The 16,140-nt window shown below is 42.9% G+C and overlaps 1 protein-coding gene across 3 annotated transcripts in view; it reads left to right on the plus strand.

Annotated features, from left to right (window-relative positions):
• The window catches only part of WDR17 (WD repeat domain 17), a 2,439,098-nt gene that overhangs the window by 1,273,659 nt on the left and 1,149,299 nt on the right, over positions 1-16,140 (plus strand). For all 3 annotated transcript variants that reach the window (XM_069631441.1, XM_069631439.1, XM_069631440.1), the window contains one exon: positions 13,064-13,189. In XM_069631441.1, the coding sequence (XP_069487542.1) occupies positions 13,064-13,189 (126 nt within the window). The remainder of the gene's footprint in view (positions 1-13,063; positions 13,190-16,140) is intronic.

Genomic DNA, 16,140 nt, shown 5'->3' on the forward strand with positions numbered 1-16,140 from the left:
AGAAAAACAGGGGTGGACTGTCCCATAGAAAACCCGGGAGATTTCCCTACAGGTTTCCGCACCCTGGGTCTCTTGGGGGAGGTAACTAATTTTATAGGAAAAGGTTTGGGCTTGCTGAAAAAATGCACCAGGGGCCATTTTTAACAACAATTTCCAGGGCACCCGTTTTGGTTCCCAGTCCACCCATGGTGGAAAAACACCATGCAGCGCAAGATAACAGTCTAACGCCGCAAGGGCAGGGGCCATAAAGCTATTAATAGCATGATAACCGAAAACGGGTTGAAATATGTGTAAATACTGGAAAACAGGGATAGCACGGGGGCTCCCCAGGAACAAGCGCAAACACTAGCACAATGCGGGAAGCAAATTAAAGGAATGGTTTGGTCAGACATTTTTATTGTCCCTACGGGTCGGCCATGTGTTTTTAAGCCTAAGGCGGTCGATCGTAGAAAAATGTCCTATGGACCTTACCCAAGTTTTCGTCTACTAAACACACGCGAAAACAAGCAGCAGTGCACCGCCATTTTGTGATAATCTTATCACTTGCCCCATCGCCCTGGGTGACCTGCTTTTGCGGCACTAAATCATATCCCCCGCACCTGAGCCTGACATCAACAAAGCATTCATATTCCCGCCTCTCTCCGTGACGTTACTGGGCTGCGTAGCCAAACGCGCCCAGTCGTCTTCTACGCGACTTCACACAGAACCCGGAAACCAACACAGATCATCTCACAACACAGCGCGCCACAATTCGGAATATGAAACTGTAGTTTAAAATCAAACAGCAAGATTGTACATTTGGTAAAGTACATTTATTTCACATTAAATGTTTAGAGAATATTCAGCAATTGGCATATTAAATCGGAATGGACATTTTTTTCTTTGCTCTCGATTCGCAAATCCGCTAAAGTTTATCGTGAGTCACGCGCTGTTCCTTTATGGTACACAGGGTGTTGGTTTTCGTTAAAAGAAGCACTTTGGTCGCTTTGTGAATCGCAAGGCTGTTCCATCAACTAGGCACTAGGCCACCGTAAAGGTTGATATGTTGCTTCTAGGCGCTAGTACTGCGTAAGGGCATATGGGCCCTTGGCGATCGTCCCATAAAATAGTGAAGGTAGTGCAGTTGTTTACAAGAAGCTGCAGCTGGCGATTGAAGAAACCGTCGGCCGGGGTCTGGAATAGGTGGCAGTCGCAGTACGGTAGGATGTACCTGTTTTGAAAACATAAAAAACATAAAAATTGAAATTAGTCTCACCAGACGATCTTTATTACAATTATTCATTTTATTTATTAGGGCTGAGGTGAAACTATTTGCTTGCGAGGATAGTGCAATGGAGTATTTTCTGCTCTAAAAGCAATGCGAAAACTGACGAAAGAAATCGAGGATAACACACAATGTAATGATTTATTAGCGTTGAACCACTGAGAAACGACTGTCTACATGCGTGTCGAATGGGGACATGCATGCCCATGTGCCCGGTAGAAAGAATATAAGACTATGCCACTTGCTCTTCATTGTAATATGCCACACAGAATGAACAAGTACAACTTAACCTGGCTTTAACGGTATGCTCTTGGTATTATATTCGGTATAAAATCGTCTAAAGAGTTACTTACATTATATTTGCCATTTCCATTGTCTCTGCGTAATGCAGTCCATAAATCCCACTCTGTTTGTGCCAACGATTTTTCATATACTGAACTAACCTGAAACTCGGTCTAGTTTCAGAATTTTCAGCCTTATCGTCTCTTATGTTATTGCACCACTCCTTCAAATGAAGTCCTTTGGGCATGGTCCCTGTCTCTCAAGGTCAAAATACAATAGAACCTTATACTGCCAGTGCGACTCGTGAGCCTCTCCAGCCCGCAAGCAAAAAATCAAAGCTGGTGACCTTCATTCTGAATGAGCATACATTCCTACTTTGCAATATCCCGTGTAAAGCCATCCTTGAGAACTTGAATTTTGGATTCCATCTTTGTATTAGGCCTCACTGTGCTAATGCGAACTGGCTTCTCTCCCATCTGCAACGCCTCGCTTGGCGCGTTCCACGGCCCCCAAGTTTGTCCTCGTTGTCTGCGAGCTTTGCAGCCCCAGAGAACCATAACTATGGAGACATTGACATTTTGGGGGAAGGTGAGGAAAATTATAAAGTACCTGAGGAGTTGAGCTGAAAGTGAGATTTATTGTTTGTTTGTTTTATTATTTGTAATGCGCAAGCCTCCCCTCAGGTAACAGTGCGCAGCATTTACATGAGATTGCGAAGCTTAGTTTCAACAACAAAAATATATACATACACATATTGAAAAGGTCAGCGATATGAGGTGAATAGAGAGAGAAGCCAAAGATGACACCCAGGTTGTTCGCCACTCAGGATGGCGAAGGGAGTGGTTAGGGTTAGCATACTTTATATGTACATTGTACAATAACATTTTTTTCAAAAAGACAATCGGATTATAATCATTTATACCGGGATTTGTACATCTCAACGAGCTCTGCTTTGGGTGGACATGGCACAGTGGCAATGTTTGGTGGCAATGTATCTGTGCTGTGCACAGAATTGCTCAAAATTGCATGTGTGTGCATCTCTAGTACATTAACAGTAAGGCATTTAACAAAGTCAAATTCCATTTCCTCATATACTGGTTTGACCACCCATTTTTTACTTCTTTTTGTAAAGGCCATAGTGTAGCGAAGCATCCCTACATTTCCCGTAGTCCTAGATTGGTCACAGCACACATTCTCGTTATGTGCCAAGACCGCTAGTAGAGTCCTATGTTTCATGCCCTGTATGCCGAAATGCAATCGCTTTGGCCTGTACTTTAGGCACATATTGTGGAACACCTCCAAAACTCCTGTGTGACAGAATTCTGTCAGTCCCCTCAAATCTCTTGATAGAGTTTTATCAAACACAATCTTCTCAATGGCTTTGTGTGTAGTTGAAGATGGAATCAACCACTTCTTCTTCCGTGCCTCCTCTGGGGACAAAGGGCCATGTTCACATTGGTGGAAATGTTGGTTTTCTGTCCAGCGGTGAACATTGGTACAGTGCTGCATTAGTGACCGCCATTTTTCAAGTAGAATTTCCATTGACCCTTCACAAGTTTTGGAGCTCCACCAAAGATGGTTGCTGATAGACTGGGGCCACTGTGAAATACTTTCCAAACCTTTTTTTTCCCTGCAGCCGAGATTTTCTTATTGATTGATTTAGCAAGATGCCATACGTCAAATTGAAGTTTAATATGTGGGAACTGCTCTCTCATGGTCTTGGCTATTGAAACGTATCTGTCCCTGGCTATGAGGTCGATGTGCATTCCTCCGATTGTAGATATTCCAATGATTTTATAAATCCTAGTTTCTCCATGGCCACTGAGGATTTACATTGGGACACCTGCACGACCACCAAACTCACAATTTTCTTACTATCCATGTCTTGAAAGTGGAAGTTGCAGTACTTGGCTGAAAATCCAGGGCTGTCGCACTGTCCATCGCCGGCTAGCCTGAACCGTTTGCCTTTGAATGTACTTTCTATAGACAATTGTTCAATTTTCCAAGCATCACTAATGGCTGGAAATAGATAATCATGTTGGAATTTGTAGTACTGCGTTTTAGAAATGAAATGGAGTCCCATAAACTGAAAGAAAGACTCTAACTTTCTAAAACTGGACTCACTAAAAAGTGAGCCAGCTGCACACAGTAGATTGCCTGCTGGCAGTTTCCCCAGCATCGGTTGTGCAGACCATGAGAACGTATGATGTAATGTACAGGTGGGATGTATTTTGACGTTACTGCCTTGTGTTTTTGACGAGTCACATTCATCAATGGCTTCCCACATACTTGCCCTCTAACTTAATGCCCACATTTCAGCATACTTATAATATCCATCAAACAACTGTTGAATACTATGTATTTGCCCTCTTTCATTAGACTGTCATCCTGCATGACAGTTGTTTCGGACTGTACCGCTGTGGACATATCACCCGAATTGAAACTAATATCGGTGATATCATATTCTGGTGCGTCAGTGAATAGTGCTGCTGGTTCATCCTCTGTCATTTCAACATCTGTTACTTGAACATTTATGGGAGAACACAACAATGTCGACAGCTTTTTGGATGGCATTTGTTTGGCGGGTGTAGATTGTGTGAATTGACATGCAACTACTTCTGAGCTGTCTTCAATACATTCAGTATCATCTTCTTGTGGTGGTGCAGTCGCAGTGTAGCAATGGTCCAATAAAACTTTGGTGGATTCTCTGGACACATTCAATTCATGTTCTGGCCATTGGACAAATGCATCTCGAACCTGAACACGCCATGCCTCAATTAATAGTTCCTCCATAGTGTAAATGGTTTGGCAAGCAACATCTCTCATTTGTTTCACTGTCTGTGTATGTATAGTTTGTACACCCACGGGCAACTAGTGGACACATTGGAAAAGGGATGTCCAGTTTAAACCCAAGATACAGTATTGTACAATTGACAGAAAAAAACCCATAACATAGTCCCCAGCACAAAACAATTTCTAACAATATGAACTGTTTGTAACTAACCTTATGTTTGTTTCTTTTCTTTGCAACTTTCTTGACTCGAACTTCAACATCTGCACGCTGTCGCTCCGATTCGTATCTGCATGTCTCCCCATAATCTTGCGCTGCAACGACTATAATTTCTGGATCCGCATACACAGCACGGAATGACGCTCCATCGACTCCCTGAAACATAGTACTTTCATTACTATGGATCACAATATTGAAAACATAACACACACTTGGGGTCGGTGACACAGGTACATATCAATGGCTAACCACAAATGAAACATTGTGTAGAACAATCAAACGATAAGTATACAAGATCTGATGATCTCGTTCGATGGAACTGTCAGTATCCATACCTCGTGCTGCTGAAGAACATCTAGGGATGTTGTCAATGTGGTGGACGCTTCAGCAACTCCCTGAAACACAGTACTTGCGTTAGTATGGTTTTCAATATTGTAAACATAACACACACTTGGGGTCGACGGCAAAGGTACATATAAATAGATAACCACAAATGATCCATTGTCTAAAAGAATCGATGGATATGTAAATATGATTTGATTTTCTCGACTTATTTCTCCGATTTATTTACATCTGCATCAACTACAAGGGATGTTGTGATTGTAGAGGAAGCTCTGTCGTCTCCCTGAAAAACAATACTTGCGTTAATAAGGAAGAAAGTATAGCAAATGGAATCGCGTTATATGATCTCGCTCGATGGAACTATCAGTATCCATACCTCGTGCTGCTGAAGAATATCTAGGGATGTTGTAAATGTAGTCCGCACTTCCGAAAGCTGTTGCACCAAATCGTATATGCATGCTCCCGCTTCAACTTCGTCTGGAATTACTTGATTGTCAGGCTCTGTATATATGTATATATTGTTTGCTCTCCTACATTACTACTGTGTATATGCCATGTATATATTTTACTGTCTGTAACTAAGTTTCGCAAAATTCTTGTATCTGCTGCGCCCTGTTACCCTAGGGTATTCCGGCGCAATACAAATAATAAACCAAACCAAACCAAGTGCATGGGTTGACGCTCCATCTACTGCCTGAAACATAGTACTTGCATTAGTAAGGATTACAATATTGAAAACATAACACACACTTGGGGTCGACGACACAGGTACATATCAATGGCTAACCACGAATTAAACATTGTGTAGAACAATCAAACGACAAGTATACAAGATCTGATGATCTCGTTCGATGGAACTGTCAGTTATCCATACCTCATGCTGCCGAAGAACATCTAGAGATGTTGTCAATGTGGTGGACGCTTCAGCAACTCCCTGAAACACAGTACTTGCATTAGTATGGATAACAATAATTATAACTGAAAACAAACACTAGGGGACGACAACTAAGGTGTATATCAATTGGAAAGCACTAACCAAACATCTGGTAAAATAATTACACGATACATAAAAACTATTACTTGACATGCATAAAACAAGTCTGTGGCGGAATAGCTAAGTAAGATTACCTGATACGCGCTAGAAGTGGTTGATAACTGCAGGCACGACAAGGATGGAGAATCTTGTTGCTTCATATTCAGTGGATAGTCAAGAAGTTGTAAAGGTAAATTATTGTTTGATAGTGAAATGCCAATATTAAAAAGTGCCATGTAAGGCAAAAGAATACTTGAGAATAATGCTATTGAAAATGCGCAATATAGCACAGTTCCCTGTGCCCATAAATCAATTTCCTTTGAGGGTTATAAAATCGATAAATAATTTATTGCTAAATGTCATTATTCAAAAAGCTATACACTCATATCAATATCGAAAGTATTACAAGGGACACAACACCTAAAATATCAATTAATCATTCGGCTACCTACACACTACCGCAAGGCCTAAAGCTAAATCCGGACACTTGACTCACCAGTGGCGCAATGTGGAAGAATAGAGTGGGAATAGCGTTTGCGAGCAATTTTCATGTCGTTCGCTGTTTATTCTTCTTTGTTACCCAGGATGTGGCGTACATGTTCGAGGGAAAGTGCCGGCTGCAGATGCGGAATCGATCACCCCTCTTGTCCTCAAAGACTTTTTGGACTCTACTTTCAAGCTCTGATGGTGCATATCTGCAATATCGGACCCATTCTCTTATCCGATCTACAGTCTTAGGGAATGCATGCATTGTAGTGCCTTCAGATTTATCATGGGTCTTCGAAGGGCAACAGCTAATCGAACAGGCAGGCATTGTTGAAAATTCTGAAAAGTAAATATCAACATTATTATAAATTCTTGATGAATAAAAATGTGATAAAAAAGTAAATTAACCATTCAATGTTCAATGTAAGGTTTGTTTTGGTCACCAGAACTATACCAGTTCATCATGTGCGGCTTAGTAATTGCATAATTTTCACAAATTAATAAATGATGTGACTAAACTCTGAACATGTGACTCGTCCCTTGGATGTACTGTCTTGCACGAAAAGGAAACATGCTTATATTGTAGACCGGACCTGCGACGGATGCAAATCAATGACAATTGACACAGATGAAAATAAATAGATCTATTGATAGCATAACAATTGAAACTCAGTCAATAGCAATAAGACCAATGAACATAGCAATATTGAGTACTCTACTCGCAAATAGATAGAAATTTAATAATGAACAAAATATGACTGTGATACATGGCCTTACCTTGACCAACAAACAGTTAGATTCAGCAAGCCAATTAGTTTGTGGCAGGAGAACAGGTAGATGGCCACAGGTAGCACACTGACGAGTTTGCTCCAAGAAGTCACAGAAGTTCACATATAGCACGGCGACGAGCATCGTTCTCAGTGGTTCTCAGGTAGCAAGTTCAGGAGTTGACTTGCAAAGCACAAAGATGTTCTCATGAGACATATCAAGTGGTTTATAAAGTATTAGAAACAGGGGTGTGTTTGTGAATGAATGACGTGTATATGTCGTGGTATTATGTGGTTTGCAGGGGGGCGGCCAGCGTGAGGGGGGATCCTGGCAGGAGACACAGGGTCTGAGGAGGCCATGTGAGCAATGGCCCCTGGGCGTGGGATACCTTTTGAAGTGTACATGCTGTTTGGCACCTTGGCTGTTTGCGCCCCTGACAGCCCCCCATGGCAGCACACATCCACTGGCGCGAGCTGCCTTTGATAGAGGGGGGTGGGATGGATGGGCCAGGGGTGTGCAGACAAGGCACCGGAACACTGCTGAATGGAGACACACTTATGTGGATTGCAGGGGCACGGCCTGCTTCACGGGAAGGCCTGCCTGCAGACACGGGGTCTGAGGAGGCCATGTGAGCAATGGCCCCTGGGCGTGGGATACCTTTTGAAGTGTACATGCTCTTTTGCACCTTGGCGTTTGTGCCCCTGACAGCACACCTTGGCAGCGCACATCCACTGGCGCGAACTACCTTTGATAGAGGGGGGTGGGATAGATGGGCCGGGGGCATGCAGACAAGGCACCAGAACACTGATGAATGGAGACACACTTGATTCATTTAAAAAATGGACACACCCGTTGTTAAAATATATGTTGTGTTTTATTTTGTTTCTTATTTTGATGGCACAAAAATACTAAACTTTACAAATTGTACAGGTCAGGTTGCAGCACAGCGAGGGAAAATCCCCTGTACTGACCGCTATCACTGGGGAAAGTCTTATGGCACCAACGACACAGGCGGGTATTAGGTGTCCAAGCCTCCCGTGAAGTCACCATGTAAAGGAACGATAGGCCACCAGCCTGTACCACCTGTGAAAAAGAATGATACAAACTGTTTTAAATGACCAAGATAAGTTTATTAAACCTTTGTTGTCAATGACAATGCTTGTAACTAATGGCATTCTGCTCGGACAAATGCTATCTAGACACTGCACACTATTGAACGACCTCCATGCGTTAAAATGATATGTAGATGTAATTTTGAATATAGGAGACAACCATAAAATAGTAGTGGCATCACAACCAGAATATACTTACTCGTTACTCGGATTACGAGGACGAACAGTTTCGCGAAGTTCGTGCATAAGCACCATCATTATCCTCAACACGGATCGTGTGAGGCAGGCTGCCCTGAAGTCTGGCAGCTCGGTGATGTATTGCAGCCATGGCTCGCCTTCCGAAATGTAGGCCACGCATCCAGAGTTTTCACATCAGCAGCAGTTCTCGTTCTCGGTTGGCATTAGCTCGCACCGATTGCATGTACACCAGGTGGAAGCACCGTCCATGCGACTAGGTCCAGGGTCTTCATCGGTTGATTCGTCCTGCCAACTGCCGTCCGAAGCCCCATCGTTTTCACATGTTTCCCTTTCCAGTAGTTCCTCCTGGGTATACTCGGGCTCATACATGTAGGGCATTATTGTAGCAATTGTGTGGTAAACAAACTCAAATAATTTATAGCGATGGTACAGGTATCTGTTCACACGGGCTAGACGCGGCGAAGGTAGCTGACCAGAGCACAGAAAGGAGTCACAGAATACTTAAAGTAACACAGAGAGAGGAATGAAATCGAAAATCTGCTGCTGTGTGTTGTCAAACGGTCTGTTTATACTTATTGAGTAAAGAGGCGTCCTGCCATTTCTATGGCGACATGTCATTAGCTGAAGTGCAGCGATTGTTGTCACGAGGCGTGCTTTGGCGTTGGGAAATGGGCGGTACGCGTCTGCTGATGACAGGCTCAGGGGCGGGGGATATGATTTAGTGCCGCAAAAGCAGGTCACCCAGGGCGATGGGGCAAGTGATAAGATTATCAAAAAATGGCGGCGCCCTGCTGCTTGTTTTCGCGTGTGTTTAGTAGACGAAAACTCGGGTAAGGTCCATAGGACATTTTTCTACGATCGACCGACTTAGGATTAAAAACACATGCCCGACCCGTAGGGACAATAAAAATTTCTGACCGAACCATTCCTTTAATAAAGCTAAGCCAGACCCGCAGCAAATACAGTATTTAAAAAAAAAACTTACAGGCACACAGGACGGGCCAGAAGGCCACTCTAAACAGGGCTATACGGAGTACTTCAGCAAATAGATGAAACAGAAGGGGGCACAAAATCAGTAAGACCGGGAGCAGTCAGAGCAGGAGCCACCCTACCCAAGGGGTAGACAAAGTTTTTAACTTTCATAACCAAAAACAAACCAGATTGATTGGCTTACTAAAAAGAAAATATCTTAAGCAGCCGTTTACAAGGGGGAATAAGAGGCCAACTCATGAAGTAGGGCCACACATAACTACAAGCCAGCAAAAGCGCGGGCCATAAGCGGGGGGATGTTTTTTCAGCATTAACACACTCTGTGAACAATAAAGACCAGGTAACGACAGAACCCTCACAGGGTCCAGTACCAAGCACAACCAAGGGGCGAGCCCCAGCTAGTAGAAAAAGACAAATCAGCTAGGGGAAGAGACGAGCAACAACTTTTGGGGAAACCTGGACAGCCGGTAACCCATCCAGGTCGTAGAGGTATGGGCCAGAGGGGATAACCTCGAGACCCGATGCCCAAAACTACAGCATATTATAGTTATTGTAATTATGATTATGTTTTGTTATGACCATAAGTGTGCAATAAAATCTCACTGCCTTTTTTTTTATTGCCAACACTTACCCAATGTTTCTCGCGTACTACCTGGGGGGGGAAAGGTATGGGGTTTTTGTCCACCTAGGTTATGGCACCACCCTGCCTGCATATGGGTCCACTGGTTATGGGAAACGCTGCAGGCACCAGGCGAGGCCTGGTAACCTTTGCCCCATGGCAGCCAGGCAGGGGAGAGAGACGAGCAGCAGCCCAACAAAAGGGTGGGCGGTGCTCCTCCCTCTCCCCCAGCACACTACAAAGCGACACACCGCCGCCATGAGTAGAAGGAAGGGCGAGGTGTGAAACAACACCTCGCCCTTCCTCCCCAAGGGGTGCTGAGCACCGGGGGCAGTAAGGGGGGGGGAAACTAGAGAACAAGAGTAGTCTCAGGCACCACATGGTGCATTAATGCTGTCGGCATCAGCCGGCGGGGGGGCGGCACCCAGCCCCCCACACAGGCACAACAAAGATTCAGGGGCAGCCCTGGGTCTAATATAAGGAGCTTTTGGGTCACTGCACGAGGTTCAAACAACAGAGTTGTCTGCGAACGCAGAGTCTCTTCCTTTTCCCAGAACCCTCCCACCCTAGAAAAAGGGTGAGAAGAAAGAGAAAGAAAACAGGTAATTGAACGGTGACCACACACCGTTGTGGGACAAGAAAGGCGGCACGGGCTAGAGGGGGTAACCTCGGGACCCGATGCCCAAAGTACAGCATATTATGGTTATTGTAATTAAGATTGTTTTGTTATGACCATAAGTGTGCAATAAAATCTCACAGACTTTTATTGCCAACACTTACCCAATGTTTCGCACGTACTACCTGGGGGGAAAAGGTATGGGTTTTTCGTCCACCTAGGTTATGGCACCACCCTGCCTGCATATGCGTCCACTGGTTACGTCAGCCGGTACCCTTTCCCACCGATACAAAGGCTCAGTTTCGGTCCCCACAGTCATCACAGGTGCCGAGAGGGCAGTAGTTAAAGCTGGGAAAGCTGGAAAAGTAAATTTTACCGGAGAGAGGGACGGGCAGTCACGGTGGTTATGTATTAGACTTTTAGTCTTAACCGCTTTGTTTGGAGAGTTCAACATGTTTCCAGGTGTCTGGTGCAGGTCCTGTAGAACCTGGAAGGAGGGGGCTTTGTCGGCTGACAAACTTAAGGAGAGGAGATGCCCACTGAAGGCGTGGCAGTTAAGAGAGTTCTCGTTCTCTCTGATGATTCTCCAGTCTCTCTCTGCTCCACGCCTTCATATCCCGCCGGCTTCCTAAGGTCCTGAGTGGCAAGTGACTGGCCTCTCCTCAGGACTCCGCGCCTAGCCTGGACAATTATAGGCTTTCAATTTCCTTAAAGCAGTAACAGCAGCAGCAGGCAGCACAAAATACCAGGAAGTGTAGGACACGGTGGGAGCAGCCCGAGAGAGACACACAGCGGGGCCAGGCAATATTGCGAAGACTAGTCTCTGATCCACAAGGCTTCCAAGTAAGTTAGCTGTTATAGGCAGTCATTGAAACGGGAACACAGACACACCCAGACTCAGAATGCAGCCCCAGCCACTAGGCACGGGACTGCAAATCTGCCACACAATGCAGCACACTTTCAGATAACGGGCCACAGGTATATTGTATTCCTACAACATGCATACCGGAGGGGTCTCCCCACACTGCACCACCGGGTGCTCTCACAGGCTCACATTCAGACCTCCAAGACGAGAACAGGGCACTCAACTTCCTGGTGGCAACGGCTACAGCTTACAGAACGCACCACAGGACACTCTAAGACGCAGCTGAGACACAGCCGAAAAAAAACCCACTGGTTGCTATCTGAAAACAGTCAAGGAAAGGACCTAATGATGGGTCAAGCACTAGGAATTGCAATAGAATCGTCAAGCCGCACCAGCAGTGCTTTACCTAAGTTCTACTGAAACCATTCTGCCCATTCTTTATAATATACTGATTGTGTGATCAGCTATTGGTTCCAGAGATAGAAAACTGCATCAACTGAAACTGATTTTGCTTTGTAATCATTTATCCACAGCCTTTTTGCTTTAGAAAACTTAAACTCCATCAGATCAGTGGATGGATTGTTGTTATTAATATATGCAGGCAGGTTTTCCCATCTGTAGGTAAGGAGGGCGCCCAAACATCATTTCAAAATGGTCCCCCCACATCTTCTGGCGGCCGTGGCAGGCAGTGGGTTTTTAAATGGGCGCTGTACACACCATCATAGTATGCCCGATAAATATGGTGTACTATGGTCTGCTTTCACTTTGCAAATGGTTACCCCCAACCCTTAGGATTCATAGCTGTTCAATAAGTATAGCCCACTTTCCTCTAAAGAATTTCTACGGCCTCTTTATGTGTGTGGGATAGGGGTATGTGTATATCTGTGTGTATATGTATGTTTGTGGTGAGTGTTTGCAGTTTTTTTGTGATTGGGGAATGGGAGGGCAGGTCTGGAATATCCCTTGCGGAACACACGTCAGGGCATGTGGAGAGAAAGGGATCACTTGGAGGGAATGATGTTTCCCCACAGCGCTGAAACCGGGTCGGGGAACGAGGCTTTGGCAAAAGCAGCCTGCAAGAAAACATCATAGATCCATTCAAGACTTTGTGAACACATTAGTGGTCTCAAACAAGGGATGCATTCATTCCATTCAAGGAAGGTGGGTATGGGGGCTCAACTTGCAACTCAAAAGAAGACTCAGTAGCCATTTCAATTTGGTATTATTATTTGGAATTGCGATATTACAAATTATGGTTACATGTTAAAAAACAGCACCTTTACGTTGTGTTGGTTTTGCAAATGCACAACTACTTGACAAATATCGTCTTTATTTTATAGATGCACAATTAATACAATTATTAGTGAAGCAATTATGTTATTCTTCATGCTTTCTTTGAAATCAGTGGTCAGAATGAATATATATTTTTTGTGTTTGGGTCTCCTTATTTTAAAATATTATTCTCTTTGTCTGTTAAGCCTCCAGGAGGAAGCAAGAATTTATGGGATCTAGTGGCGGTATTAAAAGGACAAGATGACAGTCTACTTCCACAAAACTACTGCAAGGGGATCATGCACATGAGACACCTGGTCAGATTTAAAACCGTAAGTATCAATGCCATTGACCTCATTAATGCTGTCATCTTAGGCTTCTAAATGTATATCCTGACACAGCTAAAGCTACAAGAAAACCTCTCACTTCATTTAATGGCCACAGGTTTGTAGCCTTGCACTCCTGAAGCATATAAACAGTACAAAAACTGCACTACGTGGTAGAATTTAGGATTGCAGCATAACGGGATTCATTTTGCGCAGTGCCACTGACTTGCCCCGCCGAATACGGACTATGGTGATGGCGGATTGCGCCAGGTGTCATGTTTCACCTACAATGTTTTTTTTAATATGCTTTGTCAATGTAATTTGACATTGGCAACACGCTAAACAAATTAATAAACAAATGCAGATTTAACACCCATGGCAGTGTGAGTTGGCAGAGAAGATATACCAGGGCTTCCTCTGCTGGGCTAGTTAGAATTTTAAGGTGTTGTGGCACACTCAAGAATAGAGATACGTCCATGATTATCTGATAAACTAAGCATTATTATAGGTGGTTAGGTGTTTTGCTAGCGCCAACCTTACATAAATTGCTAAAGTGTAATAGTACTAATATGTTTATTATATCACAATGTTCAGTTTTGCAAAGACGACACTTGTTTTGAGCTATTTGCTCTTCATTAAGGCTGGCAAACGTCACACACTGTTAATAAATTAGAATTCAAACTTTTCAAATCCTAATGAATTGAACACAATTAGAGAAATACACAAGACACAAATGCAACAAAAAAATAGTGATAACATTTTTTTAAAGAAGAGAACTTGTGATTAGTTACATTAACAACTTTTATCATCAGTTATACATTGTCTAGGCTGCACATACATGATTTCTGTTGTCCGTATCAATTTGGTGCATTCATTATTGATTCCATTTCTATTGGGTATTTTATGGACTTTTTAATTGCCTTGCCCTATTATCTGTGAGGATTTGTATCATGTTATATAGATATATTGATATACACAGGAAGTGTTTTGACTAATTGTATTAATGTGGCATGTGCAGTATTGTATGACATATTCATTTTAACGTGTTCCTGTGTTAACAGCCTTTCAAACAGTGCAGGCTCTGATCCCATATCTCTCAAGCGTGCATCACCATTGCATTTGTTCCCTAAATTAGTTGCATTAGCAGTATTAGTATCTCTCCTTGACTTGCACTATTTGTGTGTGCAACCCATACTAATGTTAATAGCTGTTATAGTTATAGTAAAAAACGAACCAATCATTGCATCACCAGTATATTCTTGTACTATTACCAATTTAAAGTGGCAGTGTTCACTATCAATTTTACCATCTTATGTTCCCGTATTCCTAAATTTTCTTTTAGCATTCCGTTCTTTCTCAACATTATGTACCTGTGCCATAAAATTGTATCTTTACTTTTCAGTTGCTTAGTATGCACATTGAGATCTCATTACTGCTTAGATTCTATGTCTGGTTAGGACGCTCCTTTTAGCAGACCTTTCCTTCAGAGTTTGCTGGTTTAGGTGGTGTCTTTGCTACTCTCTCTTCTCCAGGTCATTATACAGTTTTGCAAGTCTATCATAGACAAGGAATCAATGTGAGGAAGGAGTCCATTAGAAGAACAAATTACTTACCTATTTGTAATGTTCTTTCTGATGAACGTTCCCCCATGGAATCCTCATCGCCCTCCCTACTTGCCCCTCTCGGGTTAGCTAGTACACCTTAGTTCTGCGGTCCCTCGTTGCCAGAGTGCTAGGGAAAAATGGTGGAACTGTAGCCATGGGGCACAGTACCTCTATATATACTGACCCAAACGTCCAGTCCAATGTGGGAGCGTAGAGTCGTCGGGCGGCAGAAAAGTTTCCGAACACCGGCTGATGCTGGGAGATAGATATCTTAGATGAGAAATACATGGCAGGAATGTCCATCAGAAAGAACATTACTGAAAAGTAAGTAATTTGTTGTTCTCAAATATTTCTACTTACAACTGAACCTATCAGTCCAACCCCCATGTAGTTAACTTTCTGGCAAACCTAATATCACAATGTTCTTTTGAACCGGGTGTCTATGGCTACAACAATATGAAAGCCTAAAATTAACTTGTAATAGATGTATATGTATATTCATAATACCACCCTGCAAGGATTACTAAATACCCCATTCCTTGTATTTCTTAAAAAACACATGTTACATGTGTGGGGCATCTGCTCCTAGACAAATTATCATATCTAAACTGTGATACATAATATTGGGCTACATAATGTATATTGAGTGTGTGAATTGTGACAAATCATGGATATTCGTTCCTTCTCGGATTTTGGGGTAGGGTGGGCACCGCTAAGTCTTTTTAGGTAGTTCACCAATTCAGTTATTTCTCACACTTTGTATGGGAGCTCACCCTTCAGCCTAGGCACAAGGCTATAGCATAATCCAAAAGAGTAGGAACGAACAGCTTCCGTTCCTGGATGAGCTCAATCACAAGACCCTTTCCGGGGTTCCAAACAATATTCAAATCAATTAACTTGCTTTCATATATTAAATTTGCTTCTAAATCATAAGTTCACGATTCCTTGTGTAATTTTTCAAATATCGTTATTTATTCCTGACTCGTAAGTGTCACATAATATCAGCCAATGCATTTCGAACATCCGTCCATCATCAGGGCTATTAACACTGCTGATTTTTCATCAATATGGGTCCCATCATCACAACATTATACGTTAATGTAATTCATTCCCAATTCATCATTTTTGAGTAAAATTCAACAGAAATAAAAAAATAAGTAAATTGCACATACCCAATGATTGTTGCAGTCCAAGGTAATATTTAGAATAAAATGACAAAAAGAGAGGAATTCATTGTAACACATTATCTCATCATCTGACTACTGTATTAAAGTATATAAATATGGCTTTAGTTCACTACCTGGTCGCCTTTTATCATCCAGAGTGTATTCCCACTCTGCTATGTTTCCTCTT

The sequence above is a fragment of the Ambystoma mexicanum genome, chromosome 6q, assembly GCF_040938575.1.
Source record: "Ambystoma mexicanum isolate Mex_15411 chromosome 6q, UKY_AmexF1_1, whole genome shotgun sequence".
NCBI lineage: Eukaryota > Metazoa > Chordata > Amphibia > Caudata > Ambystomatidae > Ambystoma > Ambystoma mexicanum.